This window comes from Grampus griseus, assembly GCF_964374135.1.
Source record: "Grampus griseus genome assembly, chromosome: 14".
Taxonomy (NCBI): domain Eukaryota; kingdom Metazoa; phylum Chordata; class Mammalia; order Artiodactyla; family Delphinidae; genus Grampus; species Grampus griseus.
Window position 1 is genome coordinate 31,885,495 of NC_139008.1, and position 26,521 is coordinate 31,912,015.

The window sequence follows — 26,521 nt, forward strand, 5'->3', positions numbered from 1 at the left end:
GGGAGGGAGGGATAAATTAGGAGTTTGGCATTAGCAGATACAAGCTACTATATATAAAACAGATAACCAACAAGGTCCTACTGTATAGCACAGGAAACTATATTCAATATCTTGTAATAATCCATAATAGAAAAGAATCTGAAAAAGAATATATATATACATATATATACATACATATATATATGACTGAATCACTTTGCCACTGCAATGAGAAGCCCGTGCACCGCAAAAAAGAGTGCCCCCTGCTCGCCACAACTAGAGAAAAGCCCACGTGCAGCAACGAAGACCCAACGCAGCCAAAAAATAAAAATAAAAATTTAACTTTTTTAAACTATTTTTTTAAATTGAAGTATAGTTAATTTACAATGTGTTAGTTTCTGGTGTACAGCAAAGTGACTCAGTTACATACACACACACACACACACACACACATATTCTTTTTCAGATTCTCCTCCATTATAGGTCATTATAAGAAAAAAAATTTAACTGTTAACAGTGAGAAAAGCATCTTATTTTCCCCAAGAGGTTATATTTCTTGAACTTTTGCTCTAAAATGGGCATCTTCTTACAGATAATTAAAGACTAATAATTGTGATACTTGGGGCTTCCCTGGTGGTGCGGTGGTTAAGAATCCGCCTGCCAATGCAGGGGACACGGGCTTGACCCCTGGTCCGGGAAGATCCCACATGCCGTGGAGCAACTAAGCCCGTGCGCCACAACTACCGAGCCTGCGCTCTAGAGCCCCCGAGCCACAACTACTGAGCCTGCGCACCTAGAGCCCACGCTCTGCAACAAGAGAAGCCACCTCAATGAGAAGCCCGTGCACCGCGATGAAGAGTAGCCCCCGCTCACCGCAACTAAAGAAAGCCTGCGTGCAGCAATGAAGACCCAATGCAGCCAAAGATAAAAATAAATAAATAAATTTATAAAAAATAAAAAAAAATTGTGATAATTTTTAAATAATTTAATAATTACACATAATTGAAAAAACCCAAACCATACACCTGGATAGAGTAACAAGTACAATCTTTCCCTGTTATGCAGAATTAAGGAAAAACCTATTTGGACGAGACAGTTTTAGCCTCGGTCTCACCAGTTGCCCCAGGGAAGCTCTAAGATGCTTTTCTTTGCAATCAGTGTCATCTGCAATTTGTCATCATATAGCTATTTTCTTGCTTATTTGTCCAGTGCTGTGTTTCTGACTACCCTATACTCTCTGATAGGATGCAGGACAGACATGTGGCTAGCAAGCGCTTGGAAGGTAGCTGGTCCAAACTGAGATGTGCTCTACGTGTAAAATACACACAGCGTTTCAAAGATCTAACACGAGAAAAAAGACTATAAAAACATGTCATCGATAATTTTTAAATATTAATGACATGACACAATATTTTCGATACACTGGGTTCAATAAAATGTTATTAAAATTAATTTCACCCAATTATTTTTACTTTTAAAAAATGTAGTTACTAGAAAAGCTGTAGTGACATTTAGCTTGCCTTATTTTGCTTGGACTGCATCACCTTGTCTCTTTTATTTACCACTAAATACCCAGCGCCTAGCACCTTGCTTTACACCTAGTAGGTGTTAACTATTAATTAAAAAGAATGATGAGCTTAAGAGGCAAACCAGCCTTATGTGAGCTCAAATCCAAATCTGAAGAGTGATGGCCATTCCCCGCCACCCCCCACCCTGCAACAGAATCCTTCCAATGTCTTACATGGACCCCCAATATATGGGACAGATCAAAGGGGGGCTGTTGTGGTTGAAGTGGAGGCACGGGGACCAGAGTTGCCCATCCTTAGTCCCTCCCCGCCCCCACTGCAACCTCCAGGGCTCCCAAAAAAGTCCCAGGATTCTGGAGAAGACTGACACACAGTGGACTACAGGATCCCATGGAATTGTTTTTCCTATGAGCTGCCCTGTATTCTTTCCCTCAATTCATTTTCTCTTACTCCAGAGGCAATGAAGCTTGTCCCCAAAGAAACTCACATGATACAGAAGTTGGTACCAGAAGCGGGGTGATGGAGGCTGGGTGCAAAATCAATGTCTCAGTACCTTTCCTAACATGGAACACTGGGGCAGGAAGCGCCCCCGTCCCTCCGTCCCACCCAGGGAGCGCCACGCGGGTCCCTGGATAAACTCTTTGTGTGTTCCTCTTCCCCGGGGCTAAGTCTTGGGGTGAGGGGTTGAGGGGGGGGTGAGGGGAGGACCTGGGGGTTACCTCTTCTAGACAACGGGCCTCTTCTTGTTGGTTCTCTTTCACAAACTCTTCAAGAGGATACTTCAGCCGTGGGAATGGTGCAATGGGCCAGTCGAAGGAAGGGATGTCGATCTTGTGAATAGCTTTGGAGTGCGTGGTCGCTAAGCAACCTAAGCCCAGCACAACAGAAGAGCAGAGGTTGGCTCAGGGAAGGAGGACGGATGGTCTCTGAGGAGGAGATGGGGCAGCCCAGGGAGGCCCGGTGCCTGCAGAACCCCAGTTCTGGGAACATCCTGAAGCTGAAGTGGCACCCATGTGTCTTAATCTGTGTGTGTGTGTGTGTGTGTGTGTGTGTGTGTGTGTGTGTGTGTGTGTGTGTGTGTGTGTGTGTGTGTGTGTGTGTGTGTGTGTGTGTGTGTGTCTTTGCTTTCTGATCTATCACAGACTAACACAGACTTTGAAGGAAGAGAGACAAGGATTGAAATCCTAGCTCTGCCCCTGCATGGGCTTGGAATGTTCCTTCCCTTACCCAGCCTCAGTTTCCACATCTGCAAAGTGGCAACAGCCGTCCCCAGTCTCCAGGGAACGGTATGCAATCAAAGAGACAATACGTGGAAGCCGCCAGCGCCAGAGCAGAGGCAGCCGTCACTATTGTTGTTGTTGTTATTATTACTCTACCTGCCACCTTGGGATCTCACGGCCCTCCTTACCCATGGTCCTCCCATGGAAGGCACCCATGAAGGAGAGGATGCTGTAGTCGGGGCACCCGGGGGCCTGGAACCAAGAAACAGCCGTCAGTCAGCGTTGTGAGCTGGGGACCCACATGGTGGCCCCCACGAACCTCGAGGAGTACGAAAGTCTCAGGAGAACCGGGATCCCCTCTCAGGCAGAAGTTACAAACTGGACTCCAGAGGTCTGTATCCAGCCCACACATGGTGTTTTCTGTTTGTTTTTTATCAAGAGATTTCATGAAATAGATATCCTGAACCTCTGTCTTCTCACAAGTTCTGCACCACGTGGGCCCATTTTTCTCGGTCAAGCCTGAAGGTGGGCGGGCACGCTGGCCCTCACCACCCACCTTTCTCCTTTCCATCACTGGCAGGCGTCCGCAGGCTTTTCAAACTCCCCTGCCTCAGTCCCCCTGCCCCCCCGACTGCTCCCACAGCCCACAGATGGGCCAGGTGCTGGTGGTGGTACCTGCCTCCTGTGACCTGAGGTTGAGCTGGGCCCCACACAGGACATGCCCAGGCTTTGGATGAGGTCTGCTGGGCCAGAGCGGGAGGGTGGGACACCCAGCTTTCCCTCTCCCCACGGGGCTGCCCCTGAGCTCAGGAGGGACTCATGAACCCCAGTCTTCTTCCAGCCCCAAGCGAATGGCACAGCAGCACTGCCTTCTGACCCTCCAGCTGGCAAGGGAATCAGACCTGCCTCCAGTGACTCAGGAGCCGCTGGGGACATGGCAGAGGCCACCTTGGGGGCCCCTGAGTCTCTGGGAGGTTGTATGGCATTTTCTCAGGCCGGCTGATCTCCACTGGGTCCCTGAGACCCCCGGGAAAAGCTCCAAGACCTCTTCCCACAAATCCCAGAATGCCCTCTTGTCATATGCCTTTGTTAGTCTCCAAATGTGATATATAGGGCGTAACTTGTTTTACTGCACTTCACAGATGTTGCACTTTTTTACAGATTGAAGGTTTGTGGCAACCCTGCATGGAACAAGTCTTCTGGGGCCATTTTCCAATGGCATTTGCTCACTTCGTGTCTCTGTGTCACATTTTGGTAATTCTCACAATATTTGCGACTTTTGGGTTATTATTCTGCTTGTCATGGTGACCTGCGATTGGTGATCTGTGATGTTGCTACTACAACTCCCTGAAGGCTCAGATGATGGTTAGCATTTTTCAGCAATGAAGTATTTTTGAATTAACGTGTGTACATTTTTTTAAGACGTTAAGGCTATTGCACATTTAATGGACTACAGTATAGTAAAAACATAACTTTCTATGCACTGAGAAACTAAAAAAAATCATGTGACTCACTTTATTGCGACATTTGCTTTAGCGGGGTGATCTGGAACCGAACCCCCAGTATCTCTGAGGTGTGCCCCTATGCTGATTTACATGGTTGAGAGCACAGTGCCTATGCAACTTACATCCCACTGTTTTCACTAAATTATAGTACACGTGTCTCCAGGCCAAGAGAAACCCTTTGTGATTGTTCTGGCTGCAGAACTTTGTGTCTGGACACAGTGGGTAACTGAATTCAGTGGCTCTCGATCTGCAAACACCTGCCCCCCCACCCCTTTTTTTAAGCGGTATACACTTCTGCCTCAATCATAGTGGGATTTAGGGGAAGGACTGGCCTGCTCTGATTGAAGCTGGCTGGGAATCTTGGAGCCTTACTTGGTCTTCCCCGTGCACCCCCGACTGTTGTACCCCAACACTGGCACCCTTGGTGCCTCCCTGAACTGCTGGGGTTCCACTTGGAACCCCTACACTTAATCCATCTTTCCCCATTACTGGATATACAGGTGGTTGCCAATCTAAACACCAACGAGTGAACACCCTTGCACATACATTTGTGATGACATTTTGGATTATTCTAGAGAATACATGAAATGCCACTTTAGATGGGTCAAATACAGGCAGCTGTCCTGGGAAACTGATGAGTGCTAGTCGGAAGAGTTCCACTCGGCCGGCCTTGAAACCAAGGGAATGGACTAGGGGGTTGGAATGCTTGAGGATCCCTTGTTGTGGACTGAATGTTTAAGTCACCCTCAAGTTCATATATTGAAGCCCTAACCCCCAGTGTAATGGTATCTGAACATGGGGTCTTTGGGTGGTACTTGGGGTTGGACGAGGTCATGTGGTTGGGGCCCTGTGATGGGATTAGTGCCCTTATAGGAATGGACACCAGAGAGCCTGATCCCTCTCCCTGAGATAGATGGAGGACACAGTGAGAAGGTGGACATCCCCAAGCCAGGAAGAGAGCCTGCCCTGGGAAACTGGATTGGCCAGCACATTGACCTTGGACTTCCAGCCGCCAGGACTGTGAGAAAAATACATCATACATGTCTGTTGCTTAGGCCACCCTGTCTAGGGGTTTTGTTATGGCAGCCTGCGCTAACTAAGACACCCTCCTACTTGAGGAGGACAGGGCCCCACGCATGAGGAGGAGGGGATGCTGGGCTCACCTGGTTGATCATGCACGTCTCCAGCTCCTCCTTGGAGAAACCCGATTGGCCCCTTTCCTTGCTCTGATAAAATGGAACAGAACAAACTCTCAGAGATGCTCTGGGGCAGGAAGGGCTCCCACTTTCCACCCAAACCAACATCTAGTCAACGAGGGGATGCTTTCTCAGAAGCTGATCATATACGTGTCGACGTTACACGTATGGACTGAAGCATGAGACCATTCATTGTCCTTGTGATGAAATAAATAGATGGATGAATAAGTTGCTTTACTATTCTACTGGCAACAATGAAGATGAAGAGATGGTAGTTATTTCAGGTAACACAGTATAATGACACTGGCGAGGTTTTTACACTACACACTGCCAGGATGTTTGGAAAACCCGGTCCAGGCAGTGGCCCTCCTTGGATTTCGACCATGGCCACTGATGTCCAGTACTCTGGCCAGCTGGGATGAACAGTCGGACAAGGGCTGAGTGTGTGGCTGGGGGCTGGGGGGCGTGTGTGTGTGTGTGCACGTTGCATGCATACAAGCCCCAAACCTCACCCGGTACCACATGAAGATGGTCTTGAAGGCGTTTTCGTTGGAGCAGGAACCGCAGGCCATCGTGATGAGCTGGGACATGCCTTTAGGAGCCACCTGTGGGAGGGAAACAGCTGTGGGCTCCCCACCCCCTCAGCTGGAGCGGGGCCTCTGCAGGGGCTGCACACTGGGCCCTGGAGGCTGTGGGAGGCTGGGAGGGAAACAGGGATGCAGTCCCGGAGGCAGTCTGACTGGGGCGGGGTGGACGAGAGGCCCCAAAAGGCCCCAGGTTGGAGGCCAGACAGGAAAAAAGGTGAAGAAAAGCCCAGACATCCCTCCTGACGCAACCTCTGCCCAGAGACACCCACATTTTACAGGTGGGAATTCGGGGTTCTGAAGGACTCTAATCCTTGTAGCAACTGAAACCCAGAGGAGGACTGAAGGGCACAGGCAAAGGCCCTGTCGTGGGATCAATACTAAATTCCCCGGGTTCCCTTTTTCCCGCACACAAGGGATCCCAGCTTTTCTTGCAAAGGAAAATTAAAAAGACTCTTCATGAAAGAAACAGCACGAAGAGCAAGACTGAAGTAGAAACATCCCATCCTTAATCATTATGGATCTCAGTTCTTTCCTTCCCTGCTGCTCCAGCCTCCTGGAGACCAGAGCTGCGGGCCAGCGTGGTGAAGGGCAGAGGTGGGTTCTCACGGTGGCAAGCTGTCCCCACAGACTCACTGAGAGCAGGGACTCCCGGAGCTTCTCCACAAAGTTCTCAGGAGGAAAGACTCCGAGGGCAGGTCTGTTGATGAATGTGCTCTGCAAAAAAGCCAGGAGACCAGCAGTGACTTCTCGACCTGACCCAGCTCCCACCCACCAGCGATGCTTTTCAGAGTGGATGTGTTCCACGCTGTGGGGAATGATATAAATACTTCCCTGCGTTTTTAGAGAAATCCACTAGGATTGCTCTGGGTTTAAAACAAAGTGTCAATTTCTTGGTTGGGATATTGCACTATCACTAGGTAAGATGCTACCATTGGGGGAAACTGGATAGAAAATACATGGGACCTCTTTGTACTATTTTTTGCACCTCCCTCTAAATCTGTAATCTTAAAAAAAAATCAGGGCTTCCCTGGTGGCGCAGTGGTTGAGAGTCCGCCTGCTGATGCAGGGGACACGGGTTCGTGCCCCGGTCCGGCAGGATCCCACATGCCGCGGAGTGGCTGGGCCCGTGAGCCATGGCCGCTGAGCCTGCGCGTCCAGAGCCTGTGCTCCGCAACGGGAGAGGCCACAACAGTGAGAGGCCCGCATACCGCAAAAAAAAAAAAAAAAAAAAAAAAAATCAGAATGATTGAAAAACAAAAAATGGACGATAACAATTACTGGTGAGAATTCTCATTCACGGCTGGTGGGGATGTAACGTGGTGCGGCCACTTTGGAAAACAGGTTGGTAGTTTCCTATAATGTTAAACAGACACACACCCTATGACCCAGCAGTTCGCTCTGAGGTATTTACCTAAGAGAAAAATGACAGCATATGTCAGACAAAGATGTGAACGGATATGAAGGTTTGTTGTGGCTTTTATCTTCAGTTGCCAAGAAATGGAAACAGCCCAAATGTCCTTCCACTGGGGAAACGATAAATAGACCGTGGTATATGCACACCATGGAACACTGCTCAGCAATGACATGGAACAATCTACCCACACACTTAACAACACGGGAGAATCTCAAAGTCACGATGCCAAGTGAAAGAAGCTGGAATGAGGGTCACCCACTGCAGGGCTCCATTCCTACGACATTCTGGAAAAGGCAGAACTATTGGGACAGAAAACAGCTCATGGCTGTCAGGGGCTGGGGTGCGATCGGCTACCCATGGGCTCAGGGGAATGTTTGGGGAGATGAATGGTTTGTGTCTGGATTTTTTTGGATTGTGGTTAAAAAACAAGTAACATAAAATTTACCATCTTAGTCATTTCAAAGCATATAGTTCTCAGTAATGTTAAGAATATTCATATTGTTATGCAACCATCATCACCATCCGTCTCCAGAACTCTTTCATCTTACAAAACTGGAGCTCTGCCCCTACTAAACACTGACTCCCCATTCTCCCCTCCCTCCAGCCCCTGGCCACCAGCATTCTACTTCCTGTCTCTGATTTTGAGGCTGCTAACCACCTCAAATAAGTGGAATCAAAAAAAAAAAAAATAAGTGGAATCAAACATTATGTGTCCTTTTGCGACTGGCTTATTTCACTTAGCATAATGTCCTCTAGGTTCATCCATGTTACAGCATACGGCAGATTTTCTTTCCTTTTTTTTTTTCCTCCTTTCCTTCTTAAGGCTGAATAATACTCCACTGTATGGATATGCCACATTTCCTGTATCTGTTCATCTGCTGATGGACACTTAGGTTGCTTCCACCTTTGGGCTACTGTGAACAGTATGAATATGGGTGTGCAAATGTCCGGGTTTTGACAGTGGCTGTACAATTATGCATTTTTTTAATTTTTTAAATTTTTATTTATTTATTTTTTGGCCGCGTGGCTTGTGGGATCTTAGTTCCCCGAGCAGGGATCAAACCTGTGCCCCCTGCAGTGGAAGCGTGGAGTCCTAACCACCGGACCACCAGGGAATTCCCAGATTATGCATTTGTTGAAACCACAGAACTGTACCTGCAAAGGATGGATTTGACTGCATGTGAATTACACTTTAATTAAAAAAAAAAAAAAAAAACGGGGAAAAAAGAGGCTTCAGTATCTCTGCAATTTCTAAATAGAATGAGCCTTAGGAGAGCAATCTGATGAGGGAGCTGGTTAATAAATGAATGAGCTGCATATGAAAAAGCAGTGTTAGAAAAATTCCTCCGCCCCGCCCCGCCCCGCACCATTTTGATAGATGTGCGTCCAGAGAAGGATTTCCCTCTGTGAGGAAATCAACAATGCAAGCCTGACGCTAAACAGACACTTGCTTCTGATACCCAGGATAGAGGGAGTGTTATTTACAACAAAAAAGAGAACCACTCTAAATGCCAACATTAGGTTAAGTAAATGAAGGCGCATTAACTGAAGGTGATGTTGTATTGCCGGAAAAATGTCGTGTAAAAAGAATGTTACAATTTTACTTTAGGGTTCGCTGAGTGTTGTACCTTCTATGGGTTTTGATAAATGTATAATGATGACACGTGTCCACCATTATGGAAAAGACACAAATGGAAATGCAAATGGGGATAAGAATAGAGCGGTCCAGTCCCTCCAGGTCTAGCCAGTGCCCCCTGGAAGGCTTGGTAAGAGTCTGGGAGGGGTCTGTCTGCTCAATGGACAAGCAATGAGGTCATCAGGAAGTGGATTTGGGTAATAGAAAGGGATTGTACTAAATGCAATGCAGCGTACTGGATTGGATTCTAGGGACCAAAATCATGGACACTAGTGGAAAAGCTGGGGAAATCTGAATAAAGTCTGTGGTAGGTAATGCACCAATGTTAATTTCTTAGTTTTGACAAGGGTACCATAGAGAGGTGAGGTGTTAACCTTGGGGGAAACTGGGTAAAAGGTAGATGGGAACTATCTTCACAACTTGTAAATCTGAAATTAGTCAAAAATAAAAACACTGAGTCTGGAATTCCCTGGCGGTCCAGTGGTTAGGACTCGGCGCTTTCACTGCCGAGGGTGCAGGTTCAATCCCTGGTCAGGGAACTAAGGTCCCGCAAGCCGAGAGGCACAGCCTAATAAATAATAAAAATAAAAACATCGAATTAAAAAGTATGGAAGGTTTGATTGAGCCTGGGATTTGGGAACTTCTCAGGCACCCCTCTCTCTCTCGGACTCAATCGTGTAATAAACTCAGTGCAAATCCAAATGGGGGCATCACTCCATCGGAGGAAACCCAAGGATAGGAGGCCCCAGCACTCATCCTTCTGGTGGCATTGGGATTTGGCGTGGCCCACTAGAGTTCATGGCAGGCTCATACCTCTGTTGCCTCTTCTTCTTTGTGACCAGCCGGGTGGGTCTAGGATAAGCGGTGGAGGGAGTTAACCGTTTTCACTGTAGAGCTGGGGAAACGGAGGCCCAGAGAGGTCAAGCATCCTGCCTCAAGTCACACAGACGGGAAGGGGCAGAACCACGACTCAAACCCAGGTTTGCTGACTTCAGATCCCACCCTCTGCCAGATGCCGCAAGCAGTCTCCACCCGAAATGTCAGTGCCGGACACGAGTTTACTTGGCACAGCCCAGAGACCTTGGGTGGCCTGTGGGGGCTGCCGAGGGGCCTTTTGTTTTGGCTTCGAGTTATTAATGGGGCTCCAAAGAAATCAAGCACAGCACGAGATCAGGGTGGAGGCCAACTGCCATCACTGGCAGCGGGGGAAGCGGCTCACAGAGGGGATGGCCGGGCTGGCAGCGTGACTGCCTATCTGGGCCCAGGGAAGATGTGGAGGTGGTACTCCTGTTTGGCAAAGCGTGATATTCATGAAGAACAGAAGATACCTGGGACTTTGGGTAGCAGAATCAATTGAGGACAGGTTTCTAGAATCCTCGCCATCAGACCTGCTGTAGTGGGAAGAGAATGAGCTTTGGTTTAAGTGGCTGTGCAACCGGAGGCAAGTCACTTAACCTCTCTGGTCTTTAGAGTCCTCATTTGCAAAAACGAGGATCCCTTCTTGGGTGCTCAGAAGGAGCCAGTGGGAAAACACAACATACAGATGAGGCAGGAGCTCAGTCTTGAAGGACAGAATCACGCAGGTGAAAAGGCCTGGAGGTCACACTGATGTCTCAGCTGACCAGGCCAGCTGCCCTCCAGCCAGCCTAGACAAGGTGCCACGGATGTCAGTCGGCACTCATCACACATTGCAATGGCGGGGCATGTGCAATGCCCAATAATTATTGTGTAACCTGTGGGCAATGTAATGAGATGGCCCTGGTGACATAAGAAGTTCTAACTGGAACCCAGATATTGGATCCAGGTGACATGGCACATGAATAATGGATGATGTGTTTGGGGTACAAAAGGGTTGATAAGCCCTTCTCAGAACTTCAATGACTTGGCAGGAGCCTGCCCAGGACAGGTAAAATACCTTGACCACCACCTGAGCGCATTTCCCGCTAAGAGTTTGGAAGACCCAAGATGTCAATCAACGGTCGTCTGGTCTGATGCCCCAGATATACTCTGCTGAGCCTGTGGCGGTCAGCTGTCACTTCTCTAAGGTTGTGCCGGTCCCCGTGCCCTCTGCAGGACGTCAGCACAGACTGTGATCTAGACCATGATCCAGACTACGGTCTAGATGGTGATCTAGACGGATCTAATCTGTGATCCAGACTGTGGTCTAGACTGTTCTGGACTGTAATCTGTGATCTCGCCATCAAATCCAGCACCAAGGACAGTGCCCAGCACATAGTAGGCACTCCATCCATCAGTAAGCAAACAGATGTCAAGAAGTGAGGCCGAAGAAGCAGAAGCCAGATCACAAAGGGCTTTACACTTGCAGTGGAGGAGCTGGGATGCATCCTGAAGGCAGTAGGTACCAGGAGAGGGTTCCAGGCACAGCGCAGCTTGGAGGGTGGTCTGGAGGAGGTGAGAATAGACGTGGAGGTGGGAGGGAGTGATGAAGAGGGGCTGTTGAGGAAACTCCAAGTGGAAGTTGGGGGCAGAGCCAGGACAGGCCCAGGACTGGGTGGGAGAAGGGAGGATGGGGGGTGGCATCCAGGTCCAGGTTCCGGGCAGGATGGGTGGGGGCAGGGCATCCCCCGAAATCAGAATCCCTGGGCCTGGAAGTCACGTGCTGCTGGGCAACTGTGCCTCCGGAGGCAGCTGACACTGCAAATGTGTCTGGTGTGTTTGTTGACATAGTTTTTTAGCACCAACTGCTGAGGCATCTGGGATCCGCAGAACGTTTCGAAACAAAGCGGGGCTCTGAATGTAAACACACGCCTGGAGCCACCGACGGGCCTCGCCAGACACCCTCCAGAGGACGCGGCTTCTGCTGGAGCAGCCCCTAGACTTGTCAGCTAATTGGAGGTGAGAACCACGTCCAGGCCCCTCCCAGGCGGGCACACCCATAGGTAAAGAGGACCCGAGTTCTTTCCTATTATCTTCTGCTGTTCAGATTCAAGGGAAAACGTTTAAGACTGGAGAGTCGGTTCCTGACGTGGTCGGGCTCTCAGGCCCCCTGCTTTTCTTTGATTTCCTTTTAGGAATCACACTCTTTGTCATGTGTGGACACGTATGTCACACCTGAGAAAAATGAAAGCCCCAATGACAGGCAATGCCCGGGAGGGTGGGGAGCGGCCGGAGCTCTCACACTGCTGGAGGGAGAAGATTTCCCACCCCAGTTTGGAAAACTGTCCGGCGGGATCTGCTGAGGCCAACTGTGTGCGCTCACTATGGCCAGAGACGGACTGGCCTTGTATCATGGGACGCGTGAATGTGCCATTGAAAGACACACTGGAAGGTTCACAGTAGCAAGCGACCCAGATGCTCATCAGCGGTAGGTAGGATGTTAATTGCAGCGTGTTCACACAATGGAATGATTAGAGCCAGGAGGATGGATCCTCTGCAGCTACCAAGGATGCATCTTCAGATGGATTTTGAGTGAAATAAGCCAGACGTGATAAAGGGCACAGCCGGTACAATTCTACTCATGTGCCGTTAGAAGTAAGGGGAGTGGTCAGCCTAATTTGGTCTGGGGGAATAGGAACTGGGTCAGGGCATGTTGAATTCAGTGGGGTGAAAAGCATCTTACCCTTGTGATATAGAAAGCACAGACATCTCTATGGTGCTTATTATCTACGTATGTACCACATCGTATACATATATACCGCACACCATAGGTGTGTTGTAGGCACAATTATGAAGATGCCCCAAGAAGATGTCCCAACCCTCATTCCATCCCCGGGACTGTGAATATATTGGCTTGGCCAAAAAGTTCGTTCGGGTTTTTCTGGGAAAATCGCAATGAACTTTTTGGTCAACCCAGTATCACACGGCAGAGGGAACTTTGCAGACGTAAGTAAGCTTCGTATTCAGTTCAGAAAGGAGACTGTTCTGGATTTTCTGGATGAGCTTCGTGCAACCACACAAGCCCCTTGCCGAGGGCAGCGGCAGAGAGAGGGATTGGACCAGCCGTTGCTGGCTTGACGACGGAAGGACCACGTGAAACAAACCCTGCCAACGACCTGCCCGAGCCCCAAAGCGGATCCTCCTCCAGAGCTTGCAGCTAAGAGCTGACCTCAGCTTCGTGAGCCCCAAGGCAGAGCACTCAGCTGAGCCGGCCAGACTCCGGACCCACAAGATCTGTGAAACCATAAATGTGTGACGTTTTAAACCCCTAGGCTGGCGGCAGTTTGTGATGGCAGCAACAGGAAACTAATGTCTAAAAAGGCTCCATAAGGGCATGATAATTGAAAAAAGAAAGTTGGGAAACACTGGGTTACAAGGGAAAATTCATTCAGCAGTACACTCAGCATGTAGGCATGTCTCCACGTGTGTGTTACAGCCAGTGTCATCAATCATCAGCGGCGCCCACAACACAGAAGAATCTGGCTCCAAATGTTAACAGTGCCGAGGATGAGAAACTGTGTGTCACCTGCCCCCTGCCTGCCACTCCAGTCATACTTGGATCCTTCCTGGCCCTCTCTGCCCCGGCTGTGCTGTCCTCTTTTGTTCCTGAAGCTCTCTGCTCCTCTCCCTCCCACCCTCCTCTCCCTGCAGGGACCACTCTTCCCTGACCCCCGGCCCCTCCATCCCCAGAAAGCCCAGCTCCTGTGGGTTTTATTCCCAGCACCTCCTCTAGCTGTGTGACCTTGGACAAATACTTAACCTCTCTGTGCCTCAGTTCCCTCCTCTGTAAAACAGGGATAACAACAGTAGCTGCCTCATAGACTTGGCAACATTCAATCTGTGAAGTGCCAGCCACAGTGTTTGCACATATTATGCTCGTAACTATTGTTCATTATTATCATTATCACTGTTTTATGCCCACATAACACTGACTGCCTCGGTCTGTAGCACTTAGTATGTTTGCAATTCTCTACTTATGTGTGTGGCTAACTGGCTGCCTCCATGGGAGCAGGGCTCACCCAAGGCGTACCAAGCACTTAGCGCATAGTATGTGCTCAATAAAAACTTAAGGGATGACTGAAGGGATGGACTATTTCCAAAGGCTGCCCCAGTGATCCTCTGAATCTCTGTGAACACTGCATAACCCGGGGACTCACCACATTTTGAGGCTGTTGGATGAGTTTCATGAGAGCAGGATGATTGTAACCTGGGGAGAGGAAGATATGGTTAGAGACCAGCATCAGATCCGGGGGTCCCATGCCCCTCCCTCCCATTGCTTGCCCCCTCCCTTCCCTTCCAACCCTGCAACTCTCTTTACACACAAAGGCCCATTCCTGGGACCCAGCCCAGATTCCCCTGACTCAGAATCACTCAGGGTGAGGCCCCCAAGTCTTCCACTAGTTCTCTGGATGACTCTGATGTTCAGGTGGGAGACACACTGGACTAGACAGACAGTGAATGAAGGTTAAAGCTAACTCGGGACCAGGGTTGGGAGGGTTCCCCAGGCCTGCGTGACGAATTGCAAACGTGGTCCTTGCCTTCCCCGCCGGTGTCCACCGCTTGAGTCAAATCTCAACAGGCATTCGGTCAGGGACTGAGGGAGGGAAGGATGCTGGCTGCACTCTGCGACCAGCACAACCGGTGCTGCCTGAACACATTTGCTCATGTCCAGCCTGGGCCTGCCACCCCGCGACAAGGCCGAGGATGCCCTTTGATTCCGCAAAATTGCTCTTCTACGAATTTATCCTACACGTGGATAAAAACCCATGTAGGGACTTCCCTCGGGGTCCAGTGGTTAAGACCCTGTGCTTCCACTGCAGGGGATGTGGGTTTGATCCTTGCCCAAGGAACTCTGATCCCACATGCCGCAGGTGGCATGGCAAAAAAAGACAAAACCCAAAAAACCTGTGTATACCTATCTTCATGGTGACTCGCCAACATCTGCAGGCTTGAAAGCAACCTAACGTCCATCAACAGCAGATCAGTTGTTGCCAGGATTAGCAATACTGAACACAAAGTCTCTTGCACATAGTAGATGCTCGATAAAATGGGATATTATAGAGGAGGGAAGAGTAAGACAGGCCCACACAGCACTGGAGCCAGATGTCCTGGGCTCTGCAGAGCCTTTACTGCCATTTACTGAGCATCTGTGTGCAGGGGGCTTTCTGTTCCTTATTGCTAATCCTGGCAACAACTTGCGCAGGAAGGCCAAGTTTGTAGGAGGCACTGAAGTCAGGAGACCAGATGCAGGACCCTCAAAGGCAGATGCCAAGTGTTCAGCCCGATAGATATTGGTTGAATGATGGAACAATGTGGAGATACAGTAACACAGGCTAGAACTCAAAACTGTTACAGATCAGAAAACACATCAGTGACTCTTGGAGCAGGAAGCAGACTTTGGAGAAAAACCCCCAGTCTTCAAGTATCACATTTTTTTTTATCATGCATATTTTGCACCTACTTTCTTTAAACCAATTAACTTTTTAATTTAAAGAGATTTACTTTGGGATTTCCCTCGTGGCCTAATGGTTAGGATTCCAGGGTTTTGCTTCCATGGCTCGGTTCGATCCCTGGTCCGGGAACTGAGATCCCCACAAGCTTTGCAGAGAAGCCAAAAAAAAAAAAAGATTTACTTTTGAACGGACACTTTCTATCACTAGGGTAAGAAAGCTGCCCAAGGCTCTGAACCTGGGGCCTGATCTCCTCCATAACAAGAGATTAACAAGTGTAGATTCAGGTGTTAAAGACCCAGCATCACCCAGGGGAGACTCTCTCCTGATGGAATCAAAGAGTGAACAGATTTGAAAAGCCTGTGGTTTCACTCTGCGGGATGCAGGGAGCGTGGGTTGGGGCAGTGATGTGGGGACCAAGGGAGAGAGTAATTAACATTGTTCCTCTGCCTCTCCACTCCACTCCTCCCCGCCCCACTCACAGCTGTGCTGGGACCAAGGCTGGGGAGTGCTCAGTACTCAAGGAAGGAACACTCTGTGGGGCTTTTCCAACTGACCTTTGGCTAGAGGTCTTCCAGTTCTGACTCTTTATCACGCTGCCTGGGTATTTATGACTTTTCTGCCTCAGTAGATAAGGCAGTTTCAGGGAATCAAATTAAGCCACAGATGCAGCATTTCCTATTGGCTTCAGAAGGAGAGATGAAAGCAGAGCTGGCCCTCTGATCAGGAAATCCTATGCCTGGGCTTTTGATGCCATGGGCCCCCGCACTGCAGGGCAGGGGCGGCTGTCTGGGAGGCTGCTATTACAGAAGTCAGCTTGAGAGGCAGAGTCATTGGTTCAAATCCTGGGCTCCCTGGACAGCTGGGGGAAGCTGCAACCCCTTGAAACCTGGCTCCCTATCAATAAACTGGAAGTGATAGTGAAAGACCCGATGGTATAGGACGGTCTTAGGGATTACCTGAGATAACATGGAAGGCAGACAGTAATTTCTCAATAATTATTAGTTTAAAAAAATCACCTCGGGCTTCCCTGGTGGCGCAGTGGTTGGGAGTCCGCCTGCCAATGCAGGGGACGCGTTTTCGTGACCTGGTCCGGGAAGATCCCACATGCCGCGGAGCTGCTGGGCCCGTGAGCCATGGCCGCTGAGCCTGCGCGTCCGGAGCCTGTGCTCCGCAACGGGAGAGGCCACAACAGTGAGAGGCCCGCGTACCGCCCCCCAAAAAAAAAAAATCATCTCATTGACTACAGATGTGGGAAAAAAGGTGGCCAGAGAGGGAATTTTTTAGAACTTCTGGTCTTTTAACAGCTACTGCTAGCCTGATCCTCCCACCCCCCCATAGAGATACTGGCTGGCTGGGGATTGAAGCAGAAGGAGCCCTGGGTGGTTGTGGTGGGGGGTGGTGTGAAGGATGCAGAGGTTAGCTGGGAAGAGACTGGCCCACAGTCCCAGGAAAACTCGAGATCTTATCCCGTTCACTCCAACAGGATATGGAGAGAGGGTTTTGTAAATCTTGGACTCCAAAACGCCTTCAGAGGCCAAGGGATCTCCGAATGATGAACTTCCCCCAAACAATGAGTCATCTGCCAACTGTTGAATCTCATCCTTTTTGTTTTTTTTAATTTGGCCTCACCGTGCAGCTTGTGGGATCTTAGTTCCCCAAGCAGGATCGAACCTGGGCCTCCATAGTCAAAGTGCTGAGTCTTAACAACTGGACCACCAGGGAATTCCCCACATCTCTTTTTTTTTTAAATTTTTATTGGAAAATAAAAATTTTATTGGAAAAAAAAGTATAGCTTTTTTTTTTTTGGTATGATTCTTTTTATTTTTTATTTTCTGGCCGCACTGTGTAGCATGTGGGATCTTAGTTCCCCAACCAGGGATCGAACCTGCGCCCCTGCAGTGGAAGCGCAGAGTCTTAACCATTGGACTGCCAGGGAAGTCCCCTATGGGAGTATAGTTGATGTACAATGTTGTGTTAGTTTCAGGTGTCCAGCAAAGTGAATCAGTTATACATATACATATATCCATTCCCTTTTTTTTTTTTAAGATTCTTTTCCCATAGAATCTCATCTTAATGGGAAATAAATAGGTTCAAGGGACTGGGCAGGGGGAAAGCAGAAGAGGCATGGGGACCTAAAGGGGGGTCTCAGGGGAAAGACTCCAGGCGGCTGAGTGCAGGGGCTTGGAGGGGGGTGGGGAGCTGTTGATGGGGAGCCTAGGATGTCTGCCATCATCCACTAAGGGACAGGTTTCATCCGACGCTCAGCCTACAAACCAGCGGATGCCATGGGTAATCCATCGCCCCAAGAAGCATCGACCGTCCGAGCTACCAACAGCAGCCACCTGCACGTGCCAATCAGCCCTGTCTGTCCCGTCTGCCACGTCCTCCTGCAGCAGCACAGCCTCGCTCTGGATGGCCAGGAGGGGAGCCTGGTAAGGCAGAGGCTACTGGTGCCCCTCCAGGTCACCTTTCCCGGGCAAGCCACCCCTCTCCCAGCTGCTCTGTGTGTGTGTGTTGGCGGGGGGGGGGGGGGGGGGGGCGGGGGCAGCGCTGCTAATGGCTCCAGCTGCCTCCTTCTCTGGAAAATTGCCCCTGGTGAATGGAAGTTGCTTCGCCCAAGAGATGACACAAGTCCTTCCCTCTGGCAGCTGATGGGCAGGGACCGACTGGCCCAGGGGTACCAAAAGGCCAGCCTCTTTGCCTTGGTCTGGGACCGACTCTGGGGTGCAATGCCCGCTTCAGAGACCCCCGTGGAATCAGGCTGTGGCTGGTCTGTGGCTGAGACCTCATCCTTCTTAATTTCCCCTTGCCCTCTGCTCTCTCCCTCCCTGCCCTTTCTCCCAAGAGCTCTCCCTCAGTTAACCACTTGCACCAAATCCCTGCCTCAGGATCTTCTTCCAGGAATCCTCAGACTGCTGACATTGGACATGGGTTCACATTCTACCTATGCTTCCTCTCCAAGCTTTGCTCATCTACCTACAAAATGGGCATATGTACCCAGATCCATACTTGTGGGGTTTGGGGGAGGAGTAAATGAGAAAAGACATGTAAAGTCCCTAGTAATACACGCTCTACGAATGACTTGCTCCTTTTCTCTGCCCTTGAGGGAAGTGTCTGGCTGCACACAAGGATGCACATCTTGGAAGGAGTGGCTGAAGCCTGGAGAGCCACAACTACACAGAGACAGAGGCTACATTCAGGGACTGATTTTCCAGCTCTTACCTATGGGGACAGAGGAGATCTGGGAATAAAGATCCAACATCCGGTTGCCATCCACGTCCACCAGGTAATTGCCTCGGCTCTCTTCGTAATTGCAGAAAAAGTGCACAGCTTCTGCGTTCTTGGGGAAAGGAGAGACTGGATCAGGCTCACTGCAATTCCTTAGACCCTCAGTCTTTCAGGATTAAGCTTGAATTGATGAAGTAAGCCATGTCCTGCCCATTTATGGACACATGGACGGTATCTGTGGGTGCTGGCAGTGTTGGATTTTTTGCCCTGCTGGTAATTACATGGGTGATTTGCTTTATAATTGTTTATTAGGCTGTGGATTTGTATTTTATGATTTTTTTCTGTATGTGTTTTATATATCACAACAAAAAAGATGGAGATATAACTCTGAAGAAGATTCTGAAAAGTTAAAATGTATATAGTAAGCCTTAGGGCCTAAGAAAACTAAAAAATATATAGTGATTATGAAAGAAATGAAAATGGTACACTAGAAGATATTCACTATATGTACAAAAAATTAGTAGAAAATGAAGAGAGGAACAAAAAAGACGTGAGACAGAGAGAGAACAAAAAATAAAACGGAAGCTGTAAATACAACTACACCAATAATAACATTAACTGTGCATGGATTAAGCAATTCAATAAAAAAAATCAGAAACCATCAGACTGGATAAAAAGATTCAGTTAAAAAAAAAAGTTAAAAAATAAGATTCAGTTATATGCTGTCTACATGAGACATACTTTAGATTCAAGAATACAAATGAGGTTGAAAGTAAAAATATGGGAAAAGATATATGATTCTCACAGCAATCATAAGAAAGATGCCATGGTGTCTACTAATATCAGACAAAATTGACTGTAAAACAAACAAAATGTTCCTAGAGGTAAAGAGAGGCATTTTATGATGACAAAAGGGTCCATCCACTAAGACGACTATAAACATATAAGCACCTGCTAACACAGCCCCAAAATACAAGAAGCAAAACCCAACAGAATTGAAGGGTAAAATAATTCTATAAGACTAGTTGGAGACTTCGGTACCTGGCTTTCAGCAACGGATTGAACAAACAGACAGAGGATTAATGTGAATACACTCCAGATCAATAGATCTCACAGACATGCATGGAACACCCCACCCAACAACAGTAAGGTTCATGTCCCTCTCGAGCGCATGTGGAACATTTTCCAGAATAGACGATATGCTAGGCCATAAAAAAGGCTCAATAAATTTCAAAGGATTGAAATCACTCAAAATAAGTTTCCAACCCCAACAGAATGAGATGAGATTAGAAATCGATAACAGAAAGAAGTTTGGGGGGCTTCCCCGGTGACGCAGTGGTTAAGAATCTGCCTGCCAACGCAGGGGACACAGGTTCGAGCCCTGGTCCGGGATGATCCCACATGCCGCGGAGCAATTAATCCTGTGCACCACAACTACTGAGCCTGCAGTCTAGAGCCTGCGTGCCACAACTACTGAAGCCCACATGACTAGAGCCCGTGCCCCCCAACAAGAGAAGCCACTGCAATGAGAAGCCTGTGCACTGCAAAGAAGCATAGCCCCCGCTCACTGCAACTAAAGCCCGCGCACAGCAATAAAGACCCAACGCATCCATAAATAAATAAATAAAATTTTAAAAAATTTAAAAAGAAAGAAAGAAAGAAGTTTGGGAAATTCACCAAAATGTGGAAATTACACGACACATAAATAACCAATGAGTCAAAGAAGAAATCACAAGGGAAATTAGAAAAAAAATGTTTAGATCAAAAGTCAGCTGCATGGGCTTCCCTGGTGGCGCAGTGGTTGAGAGTCCACCTGCCGATGCAGGGGACACCGGTTTGTGCCCCGGTCCGGGAAGATCCCACATGCCGCGGAGCGGCTGGGCCCGTGAGCCATGGCCGTTGAGCCTGCGCTTCCGGAGCCTGGGCTCGGCAACGGGAGAGGCCACAACAGTGAGAGGCCCACATACCGCAAAAAAAAAAAAAAGTCAGCTGCATGTTTTTAAAAAAGAGCCAGCACAGATTAAGTGTTTGCCTCCTTTGGTGAAACTGTAACAAAGAAGCAATGGAAGGATTGTTATTTCATCCCCACTCACCTGAATTACATTCAGCTGTTTCATCCCCACTCACCTGAATTACATTCAGCTGTTTCATTAACTCCTGCAGGAGAGAAGAGAAATGCATTAGAGCAAGGACACATGCTTGCCAGAGCAGCTTAAAATCTTTCATGTTTTCCCAATATTATAAATATTTTTAAATTGCTTAAAAGAATTAGTGGGCAGGAAACAATTCCTGCCAGTTAAATTACCAGTACAACAGACAGGCTGGAGGTTTAGACACTTCAAAGATTACAGTCAAATAAACTATTTAACAAAAAAATTTAAGCCGAAGATATTTATCTAATGTCCAGAAAAGCATGGGCTCTCTTTTTATTAAGGGGTAAAAAAAAAGGCTTTAACATCCCATTAGGAAAATAAAATTAACTGAAAATAGAAATTTGCACATCAAAGAACCATTTATAATTATAATCTGAACACCCCACTTGTACAATTCCACATAGAAACCGGGAATTACAAACTAGTGGTTTTACTATTACAAGGATTTCTTCTTTAAAAACAAGTCAACATAAAGTAAACTTTAGCAATTAGTGTCATAAAACTATGTATTTCCACGTAAAAATACAAAATAATATTCATGACAAGAATATGAAATTTTTTCCAAGTATTTTACGATTATTAAATTAAAATCCACCCTCCCCAAAACAAATATGCATGAAAAAAGTCTTTTGTCAGCAAAAGACTATGCAAAATAACTACAATCATTTACATCGGTACAAAGATTTCTGTATTTATTAAATAGTTTCAATGACAAAAGAGACAGCTTTTGACTTAAAAAAAAAGACACTGTGGATAAAATCTGCAAAATATGCAAAGAAAATAAATTTGTATTAAAAAGGTTTACACTGTTATATTTTAGGTGCAAACATTAGAAATAGTATTGCACATTACAACACAGAATCAAGGTTAACCAGCCTTCCAAAGTGTGTTGTATGCAGGTTTTGTAGCTTCTTTGAGGACAAGCAGCAACACCCCTCACTCACCTGTGTCTCTTCCATCTCACAGGCTAACATCAATTTCAGGGATTCAGAGCTACTCTCATACACCCTGTACTGTCACCCTGAGGGCTTCTCTGTACATCATTCCCCTTGCCTAGAACAGAATGCACTCCTTCATCCAATTCCTCCTTGTGGCCCTTTAAGATCAAGCTCAGTGGGGCATGTGCTATACACGCCCTGTGCCATATCACATCGTCATGTTCCTTCACTGTTGTTGGAATGCTGTGCCCCAGCCCCTGACTCTGGACTCAAAGCAAGCCATGTAACTTGCTTTGGCCAACAGAATGAAGTGGAAATGATGGTGGGCCAGTGTGGAGCCTAGCTCAAGAGACCTACAGCAAGCTCTCCTCTTCGGTCACTGTGAGAACAAGCTCAGCCTGGCTGGCTGGAGCATGAGAGATGCACAAAGCAGAGCCAAGTCACCACAGTGACCCAAGACAAGCCTAGCCAGTCATCCCTCAGGCATGTAGATGAGCCCAAGAGAGCTGCCTACCCAACTGCCAGTTAACCCTGGATGCATGAGCAACTTGTATGCTGCTGAGGTTTTGTGATTGTTTGTTACACAGCATTATTGTGGCAATAGACAACTGATACATCTCCTCTGAGAAGACTTCTTTGGCTTCTTATGAAGGAATGGCTTGGTTTAAGGTTCAGGATCTCTAATGGTGAACTCTGAAAGGAGCTAAGGATACGGGGCCCTCAGCTTGGCTGTGTTCTTGCCCCATGGACACTTTTTGCTCTTTTCTGAAACACACCATTCAGCTGTGCTCAACTCACCAGAGATCTAGGCCCTGGGACTTCCGTCTTCATCAAAGGCCCATCATAATCAAATTCAATGTCGACTTTGGCTGCGGCCTGACTGATGTGTCTGGATCCTGCAGTAAACAAAGATGGTGAGAACCCCTGGGGACAGCAGATGTGAGACTCCTGCCCTTATAACACCCAATGTCCCTAACAGAGGCAGTGCCAGTACCTCAGCCCCATCCCCGCCAGACTGCCCCAGAACTCTGAGTGTGGCCACGTGGGCACCACAAGAACCCTGAGGATTTAAAGAAACGGGAAAGCCCGGTGCCAGTGAAGCTGTAAGCAAGAAGGCATGCTCACGTCCTGCTGGTGTGAGGATAAGCTGATGCCGGCTTCCTATTCCTTTCGAGTGAGCAATCTCAGTGTTTAGGATTCATCCCAAGAAAATAACGGGACCAGTGCACAAAGATATAGGTTAAAAATATTGGGACTTCCCTGGCGGTCCAGTGGTTAATACTCTGTGCTTCCACTGCAGGGGGCATGGGTTTGATTCCTGGTCGAGGAACTAAGATCCCGCATACGGCACAGGGAGGCCAAAAGAAAAAAGAAAAAAACCAAAAACACAAAAAAAATATTTGTCATAGTATTGTTTCTAACAACAAAGAGGAAACAACCTAAATGTCCAACAATGGAGAGTTGCTGAATAGAATATGCCACATTCTACCATTTCACAGACAGCGGAATACTGGGAATATTATGTACCCATAATAAAAATTATCCAAATTTTGTAAAAAAATTTAATCTATATCCATATGTATATATAGACCTGAGTTTCTCCGCCTCGGGCCTATTGACACTGTGGGCTGTATCTTCTCTGCTGTGGGAGATTGCCCTGGGCACCGCAGGATGTTTAACAGCCTCCCTGGCCTCCACCCACTAGATGCCAGTAGCACCCACCCAGGAGTTGTGCCCCTAGTTGCATCGATCAAAAATCATCCAGGAGAGAATAAGCAAATGTCTAAATTCAGGTGGCCCTCACTTATAGATTTTTTTGGTTAAAAAATATTTGGGGCACAAGTGATTTGCTTGAAACTGATTTCACATTTTTTGCATAGTAATAAACTTGTAGAGGGTTAAATAAACTTGAGTTCCCAGGCTAACCTCACAGAACTTTTTAGCTCAGCATCTTGCTGAAATCAAGGGTAGTTTCAATTCCAAGTCTCACTGATCGCTAAGCAAAAGACGGCTGTGCGGAATCCAAGATAAGTGTGTAATGATTTATAATCAGTAACCCCTAGAAATCCTTTTAATGTCCCTGTTCATCTTTCATCTTCCTGGCACATATTTGGTGGTTGGCAAATGTGAGTTCCTCTTACACGGGTTGCCATACTTGCATCAAACTAGGGAATCTCTAGATGCTTCATATAAATCATATGTGTGATCTTATTTTATCTTTCCACAACCCTGAGGGGTAGGTTGTTATTGTTTGCATTACATAGGAAAGGAAACTAACACTAAAACATGCTAGCATCTCTCTCTGTTTTCTCTCTCTCTCTGTGTCTCACACACACACACACACACACACACACACACACAACTTGCCAAACTATAAAAAGCCATGATATTAGAAAACATATTTAAATTCATTCTTAATTTTTCATAATTGCTTTGAATATCAAAGAAGGTGTCTGAATTAATTATGCAATAAAGTGTAGCCCTTTGAACGTAAAATCCAGTTAAAATCCAAAACTACCCTTATTTTGAGGCATGAAGGTACCAGCTTTTATTATCTTTTGTTTGATCTTACAATGAAAAGTGAATTCCCATTTATTCCATTAGCAGAGAGTTAAAGGTCATGGAACACACTGATGACTTTTAAGAAAACTGTAAACTCTTTCTCTCTTCCAGAGCTCAGGGTTACTGGTCAAGACTGAGTCCAGCTAGACCTGCATTCAACAGGGATGTCTATTGGGATAAAAAGAGCTCTTAACCAGTGCTGGTCTTGCTTTGTCTCCAGCAAAGGGGGAAAGTGAAAAATTTGTAAGTAGTAAGTTGTCCTCTCATGAGGATACACAAGTCCTCCCTTCCTTTCTCCAGAAAATGTCTTGACATCGCATTGTAGGAATCAGACTTCTTGGAGGTTGGAAAGCAGGAATACCAGGAATGGAGGGAGTTAGCAGTGGGACCTGCAGCTGAAAGGATCCTGATGACAGGGAGCGTGTGGGGTCATGTGGAGTCACGGTTATGAACATGCCAAGACCATGAGTAAACAGGACTGGGAGGTGGGGTTGGGGTAGGAGCTAGGAGAGGCAGTGGATAGAGGGGAAGGATCCTTCTACTGGGAGCAGAGATCAATGGGGCATGAGGCGGGGAAGCCATGGCCAGGTGCAAGGCGGATGGGTCTGGGTCAAGAACTGCACTGGTTCCTACCATGTGCCAAGTCTTTGTGGGTGTGGATGGAAGAGGGCCAAAACCTCTGGGCAGAAATCCTGAAAATCAGAGTCTGGTGAGTTTTTTTGGCAACTGTGCTATCGGAAAAAGGAAGATGGGGAAACTAACACAGTTTCAGTCCCTACTTTGTGCTAGGCAGGCCCTACCTAGGCAAACACTCACCTCTTGTTTTAATTAATCCACAAACTTTTTGTGAGATGATGTTGTCCCCATTTTACAGATGAGGATCAGAGAGGTTAAGCAACTTTCCTGAGGTCACACAGCTAGTGAGTTGCAAGGCCAGAACCTAAATCCAGAATACTTGTGCTTTTCCCACTATATCTCAATTTTGATTTTTTGTAGAGGAAAGTAACCAAATACCAATATGATAAATTTTCTCTTGATGATATATAATGCCATAAACCACAAAAAAAAAAAGAACAAGATTTAAATTCTCAAGGAAGCCTTTTCTGGGATCGCTTATACCAAGTTGCATGAGTAGATGTCCATTTATTGAGCACTAATGGTGAACATACCAGGCATTATTCTGAGCAATTTACATGGATTACTGCATGTAATGCTCACAACCCCCAGGTGGTAAACGTTATTATGATTCTCATGTTAAAGAAGACACTAAAGCTCAGAAAGGTCAATTAATTTGCCCAAAGTCACATATCTGTTGAGTGGCTAAGCTGGAAATCTGTCCGCTGGACCTCTCCTTTCCCAGATACTGTGAATGTAACTGATGTATCTTCCATTTCATCTAGTGTGGGTCTTTCAAATGAAACGTTTGCAGCAAAACGACTCACTTCCCCCAGAGGCAAATTACTATCAAAAGTACAAGGAAGCCAAAAAATGTTTGCATTAATATTGAATGATCCAGCGTTTTCATTCATGAATAAAGCAGCACTACGCCCAGAAGCCAGGGGTGTGCCCTGACGCACAAGACCAGGCACAGCGGGTAAATCCAGCCCAGCCCTCTGTGGCCATGCCAATCCACACAGTCATTTTTTAACTCTAAACTGTAAAAGCAGCCATCCAATGTTTTTAACGTCCTCTTAGTCTTCTGCTGAGAGTAATAAATGAATGTCATTTTCCCAAATAGCAAGGGTTCTGTATGTGAGCCTGGCCAAAATCAAGGTCACGTTCCACTGGAGTTGTTTGCTCTGCTTTTGTTTAAAAACAAAACAACATACCTTATCCCTCCCCTCAACTGTCCACCCCACTTACTCTTAACTAGGAAAATATCAGTAAGCAACAATGAAAAAACAAACACGTCTAATTTCACCACCCTGAGAGAACCATTTTGCTGTCTGGTCTCCGGGTCTCTGTGCTCTACCTGCTGATATAAGATTACAAACGCTTTGCATGATGCCATTGGGAACACTGCCTCAGGCCATGAACTATCAGCATGTTTAATGGCTTTGCAGTGATCCAGTGGGTGGAGGCACTGCACGGAAGCATCTGAACACAGTGAGGGTGGTAGCAGCCTGTGGCTCCCCACTTGGGCACCCACTTCTCTCCCTCACCCTGAGGAAGCAGCTGCCGTGCTGTGAGCTGCTGCATGAAGACATCCACGTGGCACTGAAGCCAG

The 26,521-nt window shown here is 47.3% G+C and overlaps 1 protein-coding gene across 1 annotated transcript in view; it reads right to left on the minus strand.

Annotated features, from left to right (window-relative positions):
• The window catches only part of ABAT (4-aminobutyrate aminotransferase), an 88,336-nt gene that overhangs the window by 10,718 nt on the left and 51,097 nt on the right, over positions 1-26,521 (minus strand). The window contains exons 3-11 of the mRNA XM_082670885.1: positions 22,531-22,628; positions 20,769-20,798; positions 18,636-18,753; positions 14,118-14,167; positions 6,647-6,727; positions 5,939-6,031; positions 5,394-5,456; positions 2,914-2,977; positions 2,225-2,373 (exon numbers count right to left, since the gene is read on the minus strand). Coding sequence (XP_082527011.1) covers positions 2,225-2,373; positions 2,914-2,977; positions 5,394-5,456; positions 5,939-6,031; positions 6,647-6,727; positions 14,118-14,167; positions 18,636-18,753; positions 20,769-20,798; positions 22,531-22,628 — 746 coding nt within the window. The remainder of the gene's footprint in view (positions 1-2,224; positions 2,374-2,913; positions 2,978-5,393; positions 5,457-5,938; positions 6,032-6,646; positions 6,728-14,117; positions 14,168-18,635; positions 18,754-20,768; positions 20,799-22,530; positions 22,629-26,521) is intronic.